Source organism: Stigmatopora nigra, chromosome 4, assembly GCF_051989575.1.
Source record: "Stigmatopora nigra isolate UIUO_SnigA chromosome 4, RoL_Snig_1.1, whole genome shotgun sequence".
Classification (NCBI taxonomy): domain Eukaryota; kingdom Metazoa; phylum Chordata; class Actinopteri; order Syngnathiformes; family Syngnathidae; genus Stigmatopora; species Stigmatopora nigra.
This window is the reverse complement of record NC_135511.1, coordinates 8,651,770-8,670,606: the sequence shown is the minus strand read 5'-3', so window position 1 is coordinate 8,670,606 and position 18,837 is coordinate 8,651,770. Positions and strand designations below refer to the sequence as shown.

The 18,837-nt window shown below is 37.6% G+C and overlaps 1 protein-coding gene across 1 annotated transcript in view; it reads right to left on the bottom strand.

Moving 5' to 3' along the window:
• The window catches only part of LOC144195914 (F-box/LRR-repeat protein 17-like), a 140,284-nt gene that overhangs the window by 11,416 nt on the left and 110,031 nt on the right, over window positions 1–18,837 (bottom strand). The window contains exon 10 of the mRNA XM_077715794.1: window positions 3,620–3,762. Coding sequence (XP_077571920.1) covers window positions 3,620–3,762 — 143 coding nt within the window. The remainder of the gene's footprint in view (window positions 1–3,619; window positions 3,763–18,837) is intronic.

The window sequence follows — 18,837 nt, the reverse complement described above, 5'->3', positions numbered from 1 at the left end:
TACGAATTATTCTCTCCATCAGACAAGGCTGCTGCTAGTCCTGTATGTGCATGTAAAACATAGCTTTTACAAGAATTGGTGTGCCGGTTGAGATTGTTTAAGGTCCCTTATTGTTAATTGGTTTTAACATTAAGGCAGATGGATAAATATTCAGATGCTTTTTAAGTGCGCTGAGCCAAACAAAATTGTGCTGCCCAACCTATTTTCCTTTCATCTATAGGACCAATTAGAGTCTGCATATTGCCTTCAATCATATAGTATCTTATATTCTATGTAGCTCTAATGCCTTTTAGAGTTTAGATACATTTCCTAAAGTGAGGTTGCTTTTTGGCCTTCCTCCATCTATGTGTAATCATATAATCTAACATTAGAGCTTCCAGCAAATATGAATTTTAGTGGAGGAAAACTGCTGGCATCACAAACTGGTTATTTATGCATACCACATGGCTGTAAGGAGAAAAAGACAAATGGAACGCCTGCATGGAGATAGGCCTCACTCATTTTAGGCAGGGGTGAGTTAAATAAGTAAAGGAGGTGGGGGGCAAATTGATTTGACAACATGAATAAGAGACACTGTGGCTGAGATAAATGCAATGTCACATAATTTGCACAAGACTTCCATTCCATGAGAAAATTGTGGAAGAGAGTGCAAGCCAGCAGCCTCAGGGTTTTTCCCAGAAGGAAATTAAGTACAGAGATGAGATTAGTTAGACTCGCCATTGGATCGGACATGTCTCTGCTTTGATCCACTGATAAAGTGAACAATATGTTCTTACTGACATTTTGTACAAACCCATTTGAAATATTAGTATGAAGTATTTTCTGACAATGACGGTAACACCTCTTGCTTACATTTGAATACGAACAATTAAATAGTACATCCAAAATAAAAAAAAATGTATGAACATTGTTGTTCTTTTAGGATCCAACTCCACCAAAATTAATACATTATTTGATTGATTAACCCAAGTCAAAAATAATTGATGACTTGTCTACGATCAAAACAATAGCTTGTGGGTGTCTGACAGCTCAGGTATTGATAATCAATAACAAGTAAACATTTCCATCTCCTGATTAAAGAAACATCCTCGGTGCGGTCCCAAAAAATATATAATTCTGTACTCTTCCACTTTTCTGAACAGTCTATTGTTAATGTGGATCTTCTAAGTGCTCTTCTAATATTTATGATCACAAAATAAATTGGCTTGACAGAGAAATAATAAACACAAAATATTGAATCTCAGAAATGATGTACTTTGGGAAACAAGTCCAATGATCACAAGGTTTAAATTAAATGGGACTGGTACAAAGAAAACAAAATAGTGATTTGCCCAAAATGAGTGCAGGATATTAACGTTAAGACGTGGTGGACGAAGGTAGGAGTTGAAAATGAAGGCACAGCACATTTTCTAAGAAAACCACAAGCTCTCTGAGCATCGCCCGGACTCTAGTTCGCACCTATTTACCTCTTTTATTTGGTTTAGCTCTCGGGGTGACCTCAGTTTAACAGCATGCCAATTCTGTTTATTTGTTTGCTAACAAAAGCGAACAACAGTTTGGCCTCCTCTCTCCTTAAACTTCCCACTAAAACTCCCTCAACCTACTGCAATTCTACAAAACAAGTGGGCTGATCTTTTTTCACACAGGTCATCTGTAGTATCAGAGTTATCATACTAAACTGTATTTAACCTCCTAAGACCCAGACTGTTGGAAGGCATTAATTTTTATTTCCTCTTTGATATTTAGGCAAATTGGGACCTGACAAGTGTTAAAAATGTCTTTTTACATGATGTAGTTTCTGAGAAAAATGATGTCCACATCATAAGTGGCCACCATCCCTTTGTATTCCAAAATTTAACATTGTGGTCTTTGACAACCAAAAATGGAGGAAAAATTAGGTAGGGTGGAGTGTACGGGGTTAATCATACCCTTAATTCATTTTGTAATTTGGAGATGCTAACATACATGACCTTGAAAACTATCAAACTCTTTTCTATGCTAAATTCACACTTCATTACTACCCTAATAGCGCCAATTACCACTTTGCTTGGCAGTGTCATCCCCAAATTCCCCCCTCAGAGCATAGGGAGCGCAATCATTTATCTTTCCCTCCTCAAGGCAACACTACGAGTACCATGGGAAAGCAACTATACAGGTAAATAAGAACTGAGGTACACAGATGCACTTATGAGATTGGAAAGAAACAAGGAGATGTTGTTACTTCACCAAAGATATAGGTGGTGCCAAAAGAGATTTTTTATAAGCGGTGCTGAAGATATCGATTGTTGGGTCACGCAGCTGACCAAGCAGGAGGGAAGTAAATGATAATGGAATCTAAGTAATCACAAGCTATCTAATACAGTTTGTCTTTATTACCACAGGATAAATATGATAGATACACATTTTTGTGTAATAAAATGAACTGAGCACACCACTTCCCTGCCAAGACCTTAAACATCAGATCACTGGCAGACCATCCTACTTTGAAATTTATTACGATATACACAAATAAATAAGAGGCAACCGATGTTCTTGTTTTGTTTAACGAACGCGGGGTGGAATGATTTATCAATGCAATCTATCGGGTCAAGGTTCAAGCTCAAAGTTGGGCCACACATTACAGTTTCTGTAATGAAGGAATAAAAACTAACAGGTCCCAACCTTGTGAAAAGACTTTTTTCAAGTCAACTTTACTCCTGCACCATATTACATATACTCACAAACCTTTACTTCAACTACAAAGAGGCTTATAAAATCCTTCCAAAAAATCCAAGATGTTTCAACCACAACAACAACAATCAGTTACATTTATATAAGCTATTTTATTGAGTGCCACGCTTTGTGACATCTATTTGCAAAAAGTGCCCAACAAAAAAGTTTTACTTAAGAGCGGCAAATGACGGTTTACTTCCATGATTCTAATGGAATTAGCTATAAAACACAGCACAATAATAGACTATTCGTAAGAAAATAAAACCTCAGCAGAGCTACTAAGCCTTTTGCCTTACATTCACTCATTCTAAAAGCGTATACATCCAAATACAGAAAAAAAATATTTAAAAGTTATGTTGCTTATCTTCACAAGGATTGGGTGAGAGGCTGTGAGCCCACACAGGACAGCTCTCTAGCCAATTGCCAGGGACATTTAGAAACAGCTTCCCAGAATTCCATAATAACAATTTCGGGTACCTTGGTCACAGCATTGTATATTTTTGTTATAATTTTTTGGTTGAAAATCTTGCTTTGTAAAAATAACATTGTCACATTTGTAACTTAAAAAGTGCCTCTCTGTTGGCTGAAAATGTTAATGTTTTGTTTTATAGAAATAAATTCTCTTTGTTTCCCAAGGTTTGTTTTAGTAGTGTGACTACAAGGTTTAGAAAAAAAGTCACCAGTGGTTTAAATAATATGGGAGAGGTAAAACTATTAAACCAATTATGTTTTTATTTTTAAACCTTTTTAAATATTCTCTGTATATTGTCTATTTTCATTATCCCAGTTAGGTCTATAACATACATCCCCTTAAATAGACAGGTTCACTGTGCAGTGTAATGCCTGTCCCTGTTCCTCCATGTAGCAGTGATAAGAGGCAGTGTCATTTTGTACAAAGTAGTGTTACCTTGTCACATCTCATGAGGCCCAGGTAGCGTAGGGACTTGCTGCTCTCTGCGATTTGCATGGCACCCTGGTCTGTGATGTCCTTACACCAGCCAGCATCCACAGTCTCGATGGTGCTGCTATACTGGCCTATGGCTATCAGAGCTGTAGACACAGGGAGGGGATTTGGGGAAGGTTGTGGGGTGTAGATGGAGGTGGAGAACGGGTAGAGGGAGATAGGAGACAGAAATGAGAAACAGCGTTAGTCTGACAACCTTTCTCATGCAAATGTAACAGCATCTTTCCCCCACAGGGATACACTGAAATTCAAGATGAAACCAGAGAAAGTTGTGTGTCTGGCCATATGTGGCACATTATTTTAGCATTTACACAACAGCCCACTATCACACACGCACACACACACATCTCATAGGCAGACACACACACACACACACACACACACACACACACACACACACACACACACACACACACCCGCACTTGTACAGACCGCTGCAAGATGAATGTTTTACAGTGTTAGCACTGGTCTAAATGCAAAAGTGATGGCATGCTGCCAGTGTAAGATTTAAATGCTCAAATACACACAAGCTTTAGGTTGGCAGTCTTAGAAAAAAAACTTTCAAAATCCTGATGATGATTGGACTAACTTATGTATGAATTAAAATATTAGATTTCAACAGAGTGGATGTGGAGTCAGCATTTAACAAAATCAATTCAAGAAAATTCAACAGCATTTGTGATTAGCGACAATCTGCATTCAGTTCTGGGATTCTGGATGTATTGTAAAAATCAGGCTTTACTCTATATATTACTGCTTGTGTACGTCTTGTGTAGGCTATTATTGGGAATATAGAATGCAAATACATGATTGTCTTTGTGACTTGTGTGTTTGGCTGGCGATTTATTCAGGTGATACTATGCCTCGTGCTCAAACTCAGCTGGGACAGATAAGACTATTAGACAATACAAGCATTTGTGTCTCTACACCATGCATATATAAACGCAAATTAACAAGATACCATCAAAATAAGCAATACGCCTGCTTCCCAACATCTTGCTTATTGAATTGATAGAGCTACTTGATAAGGCCAACAATTTCAACTCCCCACCCCGACCCACTCAAGGTCCTGCAGCATTGAGTAGTTAGACCAGGAAGATAGGTGGAGCAGTAATGAGAGGGAAAAGCAAGCCTTTGACTGAACCTTTAAATTGTCACTTAGCCTCATGGTGTCATTTTCTCATTTTTGCACAGAATCAATTTGCTAGCACAAAAGTCAAAGAGATGAGATCTGCACTTCAAAATTTGGGAAAAGGTCATCCCAGTACTGATCCTCCCATGTTTAAATTACACGGCATTGTCATAAAAAGCCAAGGCATAAAAGAGTGAATATAACGATGCACTGTGAAAATGAATGGATTATTGATCATTTTCTGCTTTATCCATCTTTTCACACATTCATTGATCATGTCTATTATATGAAACATGCTGTATGTATCATATAACTCTGGGTAGGCCCCTCACATGTGGTTCTTTTTGTGTTTCAGCATGTTCTCAAAAGCCAAGAGTATAAGCAATTATAGCTAAACAGGCAGCAAAGGGCTTTGAAGTTGTAGCATGTTTCATCTAAAGCATTACCGAGGGGATGAAGCGCTCTCGATGGGGGCGCCATATAGCTCAGTACACACGTGAACACGTGTTTGGGTGAATTCAATTCTTCTTGTGATGTCCAACCACATTATCCTAAATGTAATTACCTGGCCTCACCAACTTTAGATAATTTGCATTCCCACAAAGCTTGAATTAGGATTTCAATGGGAAAGCTTGCGCACAAGCTAAACAAAACTGACTTTGCAGGTATATTCAAGTGAATGGGGGTGAGGAAGTCACTTTTAAAATAAAATAACACGATCCTCTTTCTCACTTTAATTTTTACTCAGGGCATGGCTCTGTGGCAATAATTTCCTTTCTGTATACAGTACAGACCTAAAAGCGTTAGAGGACCAATCATGATATGGGGGAATCATCCTAGCTCTAAAAGGACCACTTTGTAAGAAAAATTAAAAACATAATGAATTGAGCCATATATATTGCATTGTAATTAAGAGAACCAGTCATTTTCAAATCTGGAAATTTGTCAGTGATCTACATATAAAATGATGACAATAAACAAAAAGAACAAGGTACATCAACATTACAATCTATTTCTGATAAAATCTGAACACTAAATTTGGACATTGGTGGTTTCTGCTTGCTCTCTACATGGGTTTGTTATTAAACTTTGAAAATTCAAGGTTGTACTTTGTGATTGCTTACCCACTGAGAGTCAAAGCCTACTGTGGCAACTGTTAATTTTACCCAAGCAACTTAAGCTTGTAGTTAGGGAAATTAAGTTTTTAATTGGAGTCATGAAGGAGGCATGGCTCAAACAAAATGCTGCTGATACTATCCTGAGCCCTAATAAACATGTCCAAGTTTTCTTAAGAAACAGATCCCCCAGTTGCTCTATCATCAGAAGGCGAATGAAACGTGTGTAAACGCGCTTTAAACTTCGAAGATACAAGACTGTGATACTAGTGAAAGCCAGTTTTCTATCACTTGAGTTGAAATACAAGAGTGAATCTACGAATTGGTTGACAAAATAATTTGTTCAATACTTTACTTTGGCTTGCAAGTTTACAATCAACATGTCCATCATGATCCCTGATATGTTTTTCCTTCCAACAGTTGTAATGATCAGGGGAGTTGCAACCAAATAACGCCCAGTGAATAGCAGACTACATCCTGCATTTGTTGCTCTTAGAACAAAAGGCCCAGAGAGAAAATGGTTCACATCCATTCTCTCACACATTTAAGTGAAAATACCACAAACATCAGAAAAAACAAAGACTGTACTTATTTTCCTGGCACCATGTAAAAGGACTTTTATGCTCAGTTTTATTTGTCAAGTAAAAGATGGGTACAAAAGGCCTCATTTCAAGAATTCAAGCATATAAGTCGACATCACTGTCAAGCCGAACTCCATTTTCTGCATTAGTAAACCAAAGATAAAAATAGAAAAAGAAAGTGACTTACTCTCTTTGCTCACTTAACATTTAGGCATGAAATTGCTTTAATTTCATTATTTCTCAAGAGGAAAAATTTGAAAACGAAATATCTCATTAAGTCTCATGGCATAAAGGCTCCAAAAGAGTTATTTTTCCTATTTAATTTACCCCAAACAGACAAAAAAAGAAATTACAGCAGAAAGGTGCTTAATGCAGTGAATTAAAGGATGCGCAAACCAATACATTGTCTGTTCATTATGTGATTGCTGTGCTGCACTCATGTGTGCAGTGGCACCCAATTGAATTTCAATTACCTGAGACTTCACAGGGAGAGAGTGGCCATGGATAGAAGCAAATGAAGCTAAAGATCATCTTGTGTGGGTCTGACGCAAACTGAAAGGACTCAGATAATGCATCGGTCAGAAAAATCTAAGCGTCAGGCAATCAGACTTGTGGCCATTAGAGCCCAATATCCCTGTGTGCACTTTTCTCCTCCCTGCTCCCGCCATCACCCTCCGCTGGTGGACTGTAAACTGCAACCAATCCCTTGGGGGTAAATGGAAATCGTTGGCTGCTTTTTGAAAGAAGAAAGGCTTTTCTCAGAAAAAGCTTTTTGCTATTGCAAAATCACTTTTGTTCACCTGGTTTGTGGCAGTAGAGTGCAGTCGATAGATGAAGGCTTACTACATTTCTCTTGTCAATGTATTCAAAGGGGCAAGTCGGATATAGAGACATTGAAGTCCCATTTGAATTCAGGTTTTAGACTGTAAAATAAGTCTAACAATTATAGAATTTGAACTCTAGGGCTGATATTAATCCAAGTGATTAATTAGTTGATTATTAGTTATTGAAAAATATTTTTTCCGTTGGTTTAATGGCTAGATGTTTAGTACAAGCTTTTAATATTAAATGTTAGCACTGTAGTTCTAGCAATCATTTTGAAATGCATAAAAAGTAAAAATGATTATATTTTTGCAATAGAAAATTAGATTATATTATGTACTGTATTAACGAATGATTATCACAATCCCAAAACATTTTAAGAGACCTAAAATTTAGGTGCATTCTAAACCCCTAAAGAAAACCCTAACAGGAAGAATAAATACATGATTTGTATACAAATCAAGGTTTGAAAAGGTTTTAATATTAAACAAAATTATTTTTCCCCAAAGGTTGTGACTGGAATAGTCTAAGTGACCATAAATTTGTCTTTACTCAATAGTAATGAATTTCTATGTACAAAAAGTGATGTTACATGCAAGAGATGCTCATGATGGAGAGAAGGGGAAAATTAGTTGGAGGAGAACAAAAGGAAGAAAAATAAAATTTTGTAAGCTGGAGGAGTGACTATACAATCACACAGGGTAATGAGAGCACACTCAGCCTGAAAAAAAGGATTTTGGGAATACTGTGTGTGTCCCGTGTGTGTGCAGAAAAAAGAACGCAGACAGAATGACCTTAAATCCTAAATATAATTCATACTGAACAAAGTACAGTTCGCTCTGGTTTTCTTTCAAAGAAAAAATGCTTTGTTTAAATTCTTTCGGAATTTAACTCAGATGTTTTGTCATCAATTAATCACTAAAGAGCTGATCAATTATGTGTGATTCAAACAGGATGACGAGACATTCAGTCTAGTATATTAGTATATTACTAAAACTCTCAGATGGTATTTTGAATTGAAAATAGAGAAAGAAATGTTTAAAACCATTTCTGGTACCCCTCCATTAAACAACTGCTTTTTGCAACTGTTTGAAAAATGATCGTGCGTCGAAGCGGGAATGTGCTAACCCCGCGTCAAATAATAAAACAGAATAAAAATTGTTATGCTAATCATTTATGTTTTTCTACAATTTCCGAGAGAGTGCTCGCTAACACTCCTATTGCTGGAGTGTTAAGTTGTGACCATAGGAGCCTCCGCATCTCACTAAAGCAATACAAACACAGCATATTCTTGTAATTGTTTCTACTTCTACAATTTACACATGGCGCATCAAACAGGGTCAGTGATAAATGTGGCTGGCATCAAGCTGTCTTTGAATGCACTCAGCTCCTTTTGTAGAAAACCCACATGCACACACACGTTCACGCACACCACAACAAACGCACAATCGTTCACGCACACTCGTTCACGCACACACCGCAACAAACGCACCACACCTGTAAAGATTACAAAGTCTATATATAAGTGAAATGTAACAAATGAAAATGCTTGTAGTTCAGTATGTTCAAGCAATAAATTCCCTTGCCATCAAAGGTTATTGTTCAATACTGTTTATGTTCTTATATAAAAGAAAACCTCTGTTTAAATAATTGAGATGTAAAACATAAAAACTAGCCTTAAAATTAGACAGGTGAAGTGACATGACATCCCAGTTCTCTGATAAATATTGATTAAGAATCTGGGGAACTTGGAAGATCATTAAAAATCCTTGAAAATGGTTGGCAATATGGAAGTGTGTGTTCTGAAAGAGTTGGCACTGAAAAAAATAATAGAAAAAATATTTTGGCAAGACACATTTGATGGATGAATATTTATAATAGAAAGAAAGAAATGGGTAAGTGGAACCGTGTTAAGGTAATGGTAAAGCTAAGCACATTTGATTCAAGAGCAGCTTTTACATTAGAATTGGACAAAATGAAAAAGCACAAAGAACTCTACCGACAGTGATTAAAGTTGGTTTACGGTTATGACGGACAGCATGTTATTCCAACCACTTCTCATCTTTAAGCAAAAGGCTCTTTACTTTTCCAGGGTAACTACCATATTTAGAAATATTCTGTCTGCCATGTGAAATTACTAGTTGCAAAATTTGCATCACTAAATGTCTGTTTTAGATTTGTAACAAGTCATGTGCTGTCACGTTTCAAAGGGTGAACAACAGAGAAAATCCTTAAATCTTTGACTCTCAACTCCTCGTGTTTTCTTAAAATCTGAACAGTCATAAAATATTACTTTCCCAGAGCAGTTATTGAACCGCCATAAACAGTGGATTTATCCTAACATAGGAGGTTCCTCATGATGCAAACTGCTCTCCCAACAGTGGGGTCAGGAGTTGGGAAATTCTGAGCTGACCGCAACGTGAGAAGGAACCTTCAGTAATCAGCTTACACTTCAATCTGAGAGCCTGACCTCAGAGCTACAGGGTTTAAGCATCTTTTACAAGCTTATTAGATATTCACTTATTACATTCTGCTAAATGATGGCACACCATTACAGCTATCTCATTGCGTCCGAGCTATCTCGGTGCCTGTCAGGCGTAACCTTATACACCGTACTTTAGCAGCTGATCAAGACAGAACGCTTACTAAAGACATGCTTTTACAGCACCAAGATTCATGTGATGGACAATATGCCTGCTTAGAGGAAAAGAAAACATGGGTAATGGTGCAACAGAAAAGTAGAGTCTCATTAGGGCTGATGCATCACAGAGAGCCAAACTATCAAGTGCAATGAGCAAGACACTTGATTGCTTCTTTGTCTTGTGTTTGGGGTACTCAGTGTTGTCACCAGATAGCCAAACCCGCAACGATGGAGCTCTGTTGAAAAACTATAATGTTTGCACAGTTGCAACAAATTCAAAATTAATTGGCTCTAGCACCCCCCGTGACACTAGTGAGGATAAAGCGGTACATAAAATGTGATGAGATGAGGTGAGGGATGGAAAATCTGAACCATATGCACAATGATTTGGTCTTGTGCTATTCTTTTTTCACCTCCACAGCTTTTGTCTTGACTGCTACATTGTAACCAACTAACGTACTTGTGATATTTAAAGACCTAAAGCACATTGTTACCCAAGTAAGCAGTTTTGGGGCATATAAAGAGCAATTAGTCTCATGACATAATTTTTAAAGCATTTAGGACATTAACATCATGAGGATACAGTAAATTTTATAGTGATTAGGGGATTCATTACACCATGAGTTTAAGGGTTTTCCCTCGGTTTGCCTTGTTTCTTCTTGATTCTCCATTACAGCGTTTCCAAAATGACATACATAAAAGCCCTTTGCAAAAAATCAATAATTATTATAATTGCATGTGCATTCCTTTCATATAGAGCCCGGTAAAAAACCCTGGCCAAAACTCAAGTAATTACTGGATATAATGACACTTTCTACTTCATTCATAATTAAAGTGTTTATTTTACAAAAGAACTTGAAGAACCCTAGCCCCAATGACCGCTATAGTGCTTGTTATCTTATGCTTGTTAGTGTTGGTGTATATTTGTCACCGCAGAGTTTACATAGATGGTCATTTATCGTCCCAAAGCTGTAAACCCTGTGAAAGGTTAACTTAACAAGTATCATGTGGATGTGAGTTGTCACTCCTCCAATGTCTTCTTGACCGGGCCAAGAGTCATCAGTCTCATGGTTGCAATGACAGATTGAGTCACACACCAGGCTCATCTTCAAAGCTTAGCGGGGTCATGCACATGGGACACAACTAATGTTATAAAGAATAAAGCGCTTAAACGTGGATGACGCTTAGACAAGATCCAGACTGCTACTTTTCGTTGAGCTGCTTGACTTTTTTTTTAGACACAATCTAAGTTAAGTTAATAAAATCAGGGTGTGGCCAGTGAAAATGAGCTCCGTTTTCTCCCCAAAGTGTAAATTAAGTTAAAAATATGTTTTCATTGAGATGGTGACAAGGCCATTCTACTTGCGTACATGTCTGTATCTGGACATTTTTTAACTGGGCAGGGTCATGATGAAGGATGACAGTTCAAAACTGTTCAGTGATCCAGAATGGTGTATTCTCGGTGTTGACTGAAGTCAATCTGATTGGGGTCAGAAAGTGGGGCACAGAATTGAGAAGAGTTGAAGGAACATGTCCAATCTGGGATATTAATTAGTCAGGGGGTAAAGGAGCAAGGATGTTGTTTTTTGGTGTGAATGTGTGGATGCCTTTCTTTGTGAAAGCCTTTGTATGTCAGTAAGAGGCATAGTTAAAAAAAAAAAATAATAATAATAACAATGGAAAGGTAACTACGATGCTTTATGGTGGTCGGACATTTAAAAATAATAAATTCAAACACAACTGTGTGTATACACCCGCACACCCTCACAGACAACATGGTGAGACTTGAAGTAGCTGATGTCTGATAACCTTCCAGAAAGAGATGCCAAGTGGAAAGTGGGAAGGAAGATTAAGGAGGTAGGTGAGTGTGTGAGTGAGTGAGTGAATGAGTGGCAGCAGGTGGTGCAGATAGAGGAAGAATGATGGGCAAGGACAGATAGACGCTGTGAAGGGCCGATAGGGAAAGAAGGAACTGTCGCTGAGGTGACCTCCAACAAGGTTCCTTTCACCGCTCATCAGCGACTGCGCGACAATGGGACACTTAACAGGTTGACATTTTTCATCAAGGCTCAATTGGGCTGAACATCCAGTGCGGTCACAGGATGAAAGCACAGACGTATGTTGCGTTAAGAGCATATAAAGAGACTATAGACAGGCAGGCACACTCAGTTTGAAGAATCCTAACACTAAGAGTTCAATGAGGAAAAATGTGCAAGATGTTGAGAATAGTCTGCCAAAGTGATTACAGCTCCAAACAAGACCAATTTCCTTAAAATACAAGTTTGCTACCATTTGACTTCGTGAAACATCTGCTTGATCCTGCATGTTACACATTTTCTTCTCAATCTAGATTGAAATTATTTTTATAGCAAACAAAAAAAACTCAAACATTTTTTGGCTGCTAGAGTAATAGGTCAATAGCTTGGTCAATATGAAACCATATTTGAAAGTGGCATTCCATTTGGTTCAATAAATCTTTGATTTGAATATATGAACCTTTAATTTTGTCATATTAGTTCTTCAATTGAAATCTGAATTGAGCATGTGAGGCCAGATCTCTAATGGCAACAGAGGAAGCAGCTCCATTGGGAAAGTGAGAAGCCCGAGAGCATTACACTGTGTATACATGACTAGTATGAGTCTGACTGGAATTATGTTGGCAGTAGTTATGCTTTTGCTGGTGGATTATGGTTAATCCTTTAGCAAAGGGAGTAGGTCTTAAGGGTAATTACACGCTACTATTGGATCCAGAGCTGAGAAACGAGTCTCTGTCTCTCTCTCGCTCTCTCTCCTGCTTATTCAGTTATTCGGTCCCACGGGGAAACGGATGCATTTTACATGCTGTTCATACATTACATACTGCAGGTTTTCTCTAGTCTGGCCTATCTCTATGTCACTGACAGCAAGTTAGTAGGTTTTGGGGTAACTGCTATAATTTAAAATAAAAAATAAAAAACCTGTGACAGCTACAGTTTTTTGTAAGAGAAGCTTAATGGTATCTCATCCTATGCCTTATAATTTGAATCAGCAAGAATCATTACCTTGCCTTCCCAGACCAAATGTTTAAATGATTAAGATCATATCTGTATGCGCTTTGAATCAGGAGAAGTCAGTCAGTGAGATAATGTGTTGTTTTAAGTGTTGGGGGTCCACTTAGGCCGCAAATTAGCCTGAAATTAAATGACCTAATTGCTATAAATTGTAAAGCTATTAGGTTAACACAACATTTGGAGCAGACAGCCCCGCCTAAACATGTAATGCCCTTTTCCTCCTATTAATACTGAATCTATGATTGTCATGCAAATGTTCATGATAATCAATGACGCTCCTTGATGAGGTTTGCAAGACAGGCTAAAGCGTGGTGGCCAGATGTCAAAATATCCGAATATCCTTCATGAATTGGGCCTTAACATAGAATAATCCATGTTCTACAGTATATGGATTTCTCTCACACAAATTGAAGTCGTTTATGAGCTCGTCCTGTTTCATTTCTTGCTTAATCTCTCCAGAGGATGGTACATGCTCCAGGGTCACTGTGACCCCATCTCACACCACAGCCGAGGTGAACTTTAACCTCTTTACAACTGATATCAGCTCTTGTTGCAACAGTGTTTAACATCCATGTGCGTGCGACTGGTGTACACTTCCAATAATTTATGAGACATGCAGTGTTGACCTTTTACATTGACTTTAATCTTCTACTCAGGTTACAAGCAGAAACAACTGACCGGCCTAGCAAACATTATTCAATATTTATTATATTATCATTGACTAAAACGATAACAAAATGTAGTGAACATTATTATGGGTTGACCTACTGGCCAAAAAGAAATGAACAGGCCCCCCTCACTGCGTCGGCATTCATCCTTTCCATGACCCATTTGATTGCACAAGCGAAAACAAGTTTTTTTTATTTTAAATCCCACAATGACAATCACATTGTGTGGCTCGAGCAACAACAACCTACACCAGGCAACCAAGGAAACAAACATTTATGGGAACCACTAAATCCTGCTGGAATAATGAAGCAACTCTTTTTCCTCGTTGTTAACAGCCTAAATATGTAAATGATCTGAAAATGTGCTTATTTTCCTTTCTGCTTGCTCAAGCAAATGTTTTTTTTTTTTTGTAATTCAGCACATGTGCAGGCAATATAAGTGTATAAAAAACACACTTATAGTAAATGCAATCTGGTAAATTCCAACTTCTATTTGGATTGACGTATTTTACGCACTGTAATGCGCAACTAAAATATTTCTCAAAAGCCAACAGTGCGCCTTATCATCAATCCGATGTGCCTTTATATTCAATATTGGTTAATCAATGAAATTGTCTTCAGTACAGATCCACTTACTAACACAACTCCTAAACAATACTATTTCTACTACTACCACTACTGTGTTGTATAATCCAGTGTGCTTTATAAATGAAACAAATTTTAAGATAGGCCTTAAAGTGCAGAAAATATGGCTATATGTTTTAATGTAATGTGAGATTTTTATAGGATGATCAGAATCAATATCACTACTTGAAACCACAATTTTCAGCTATTTCTTACAATGTGGCATCTCTATTATTTTGTAAAAAGCATAGAATAAGATGTGAACACTAAGTGCTCCTCGTGTCGATTATAATTGAGATTAGTCTGTTTTGTCTGGATAAGGATTGAGGTTTGCAAGTACTACATGTGATTCAATTTGCGCTTGTGACTTTTTTATTCTTTTGTCTTTGAGACATGCGCAAATGGAAGCATCGATCTAATGTTTATGCTCACATAAGAGTGACAGCTGCTGCACGTCCTAATGCTGCTGTATTCAAGCTTTCTATAGACCGTCCAATCAGGGGGACATGCATGTGTTTCCAGAGGGAGAAGGGGGGCTAAACCAAACACTGAACAGACAAGCCATGCACTCGTCCATAAATTACCAGGTCATTACAGTAATGCAGTCATTTAGCATAGGAAAAAGGTGTGTGAGTGTGGGCGATAAAATAAAAGATAGGGGGGTGGGGTAAGATATTCTCGGCCTCGGAAAGCAAGCATAATAAAAGCCAGAGAACCAAATGCCATGAGGATTAGGAAATATTTTGTGCCAATGTGTATCAGGAGCAAAAGATGTGGAGATGGACAGGGTGAGAGTGAGGATACAGGAAGAATACAAGAAGAGGGGTCCTGAGTGCTTACAATGATTAATATAATTCGAATTGACTGCCCTCTGGACTACATGTATCACCTACTTTTATTCCAATGTTTTGCATGTTCCTCGAAAGGTGCATCTATAGTTTGGGGTAAATAGTAGGAATGGATTTGTTTTTACTGGTAGATAGGGGTCAAGAGTGCCCTCTAGTGCTTTGTACTTTTTACCCCAAAATTTAGAGGATGATACTCTTGGCTTTTTTTCACCCTGACAAATTCCGCACTGCAGAACATTTTGTCCAATATGGACATAGGAAGGTAAAAATTATTAATGGAAAAAAAAGTAGGGATTATTTAAAATTTGCATTGTTTTAGTAAAAAGTTTTTTTTTAAATAATAAGAAGTCTGGAATTTAAGACAGCCTGCAGTACTAAAATTTGAACTTTGACTGCAAACATGGGTAATTAAGAAGAAAAATAGGCACAATCATTTTAAAGTAATCAATGTAATGCTAAGGTTACCAACTTCAGAAACACTTGAAATTAAAAATGTTGCAATAATTTGTTTTCAAAGTTTTCTGAATGGTACTATTACTAAAAAGGCAAAAGAACATAAAGTTAAAATATATTTCATGGCATACTATGTAAATACATAGTTGGCTGTGAAAAATATTATCTTACTCTTTTTTCCAATCTTTGCGGGTCTTACTTCAAGAAAAACAAAAGCAGCGACGGATATGTGTGAGACTTGGGGTTAAGATTCAGGTTTCAGTAGCACATCTGGAGTGAACCAGAAGGATTTATAGTCAGGGTGTGAAACCACCGTTCATGTTTGTGGGCCAGGTTAGCACTTGGATTCAAGTGGGTGAAGTCTGACACTGAATCCAACTGTTTCAAGGCTATGAGAAAATAAGAGTCCTAAAGCAAACACCCCCACAGCTTATTGTTCTCCCTGCTTGTCAGCAGTGGGCAACCACAAAGATGCAAGTAAAATTATTTCATTTTACACTGGGCCACAACAATGAAAGCATGAGCATGTAGTATTTTCTCTTCAAATTGTGCTGTCATAAAATACTATTGTTCCTATGTCCTGGTTTATGTTGACATGAAAAGGCAGTCATCAAATACCTTATATATGAAAATGAATATATTCTATGGAAAAAAAATCATATAAGCTGTAAACACACTCTCTAAAAAATGAAGGGGCTTCATGTGGAATATATGAGAAGGTCTTTGAGTTGGGTGTCAAGAAGGTTCAAACTGTAAGTGCTTGCAAGGTTTTGATTTGGGTGCTTGAGTGGAAGTGTGCATTCACATAAATGACGTAAAAAATAAGAAAAAAAGATTAATCCACAGCTAAAATATTGCATGCTTGGCAATAGAGGTGGACAGGGTGCAAACGGAAATCCACATTGGAAACATTTACAACCTATAGACCGTGCAAACATGGTGTACACACACAGCAAATGACAGAAGGTAGAAAAAAGACCTCGCTACAAACATGTATTCAGCCCTTCAAGTCAGCAAGAATGCAAAGCACTACAAATACAGTTCCCTATTATTAAACATTCTGCGTGCTTTGGAGCCTAGCAGAGCAGTGACCAACAATTTCCAGTTTCACCCAAGCTGTCTAGTCATAGCAGCATTCACATTTTGTAATAGGCAACTCAACGATAGAGTGGGTAGTGGGTCAGACTCACAGTTCTGTGGTCGCGGGTTCAATCCCAGGTCGGTATTCACTGCATGGAGTCAAAACATTTTAAACAATATTTACTTCAGCAGTCCTTCAGCAAACATGGGTATGAGCTGTAATTTTCGACTGCAATTTTTCCATCCATAAATTCAAAGCAGGTAGAGCTGATATTTTACCAAACTTTTCATGTTTGACAGCTTTTTAAGATACAAACAAGGATAAGTAACCAAATTGGTACTTTAACAGGGTAATTACACCCCAAAACATGTCACTGCCTAGGTTTGAACTTTTCCGCAACCTGTGCAATTCACCTATGTAACACAAAACATGCTGTAAATGAATCACTGTTGCAAATTTACAACAGACGTATAAAAACTGGATTTGACATAGTCTCTCCCTGCTAAAACCAATGTTGATCCACCTCGCCAATTACCAGCTGTTTCCGATTTTCTTTCTGTCTGCCTTGACTTCACGAGGCAGGGCTGGCATCCGCTCTGAATCCCACAAGCCAGTGTAGGAGTCTCTTAGTTGGTCTCAATTATTTCTTTCAGTCAGTTTTATGGTGGGGAAATTGCTGCGTATCTGCCAACCTGCGTTTTACTAACCGGAACGTCGAAAAAAACATCACTGTGTCAGAACCATACTTGAACCAATAAAGTCTCCTATGTATCATATAATACAAAAAGAATCAAGTCATCTATATAATATGTAAATGCAGCTAACTATGTTTAAGATTCACATGACAACGATGCCCAAAACAGTGACGTATATTGAGGGGGAAAAAAAGCTCTAATACGATGTGGTCCTGACCAGTCAGCAATGGAGGATGGACTTCAGCTCAATAGAAGCTAATGGCCAATTAGTCTGCATATACTCTAATGGGTCACATTAACTGGCTGGCAAATATGATTGAATTGGAGGTGGATTATTTAGATATTTTGCTGCACTGCAAACATATAATATCTGTACATACTAATGTCCTTCATTAAATGCGCCCTTAACAACATCAGAGTAATCAAGACAGTGTATTAAAAAGCTGACAGAGGTCAGTAGACTAGACAAACGTTGAACAGTTACTTTAAAATAATACTATTCAAGTTAAAGTAAAAATTAGTCACACAAAAATCTTACTAAAGTACAAGTAAAAAAGCAAAACTACCGCTTACAATCCACTGGCTCTATCTTCAAATTTACCTCCTTAAAATGTTGCAGAAAAGTAAAAGGGAAAATAAAAGAATATTTATCAAATAATTGATCATATTTGCAAAATTACATACAATATAATGTTGAATTTTTTAATACAACAAGCTTGTTCTAACGAATATAGTGTATTCAAACTCATTCAAGTAAATCAAAAGCCTCTAAACACACACTTCGCTACACATCTTTGATACACACAGGTTCAACCACAAAGTCTGCCTTCCCAATCAGCTCCACTGCAATTAATCAAACCTTGTTCTATTTCCTCTACAAGTTAAGCCTGTCACGGTTACCTTTCACTCTTTCATCATCCCTCACTCCTTGAAAAGCCACACAGTGAATGGTGAGCCCTGCAGGGGCCGTGATATGACACGTTGACACAACGCAGCAGACACGGTTTAAATCATACTGACATGCAGATTTATCACTGTTTAACTTGTCCGAAGTGTCTCCTCTAGTTGGAGCAGATCTGACTGTGAGCGCTGTTCTTCGTTCCTAAGGGGAGTGCCTAGAGCCTTGGCCAGGCTCCCATCAGTTCAGCTGCAATATACCAATAAGGATGGCATCACGCATATAGCAGTTTGATGTCAGAGTTGGTGTTTTTTTTTCTTTTCAGGCAAACTCAAGTGATTTAAAAACATAGCATAACAAAACAAAGCATTATTTGTTGGAAAAAAACGCTGAAATTCTGGTACTAGCCTAAAATATTAAAACCAAGTGCTTTAGAAACTAGGTGGACATCTAATTTATGCAACTTGGAAAGAAGAAAAAAACATGTGGCCAAAGTAAGAGGACTAATTTATTAAGTTGGTAGAATATAAGTAGTACACAAAGTATGTGCAGT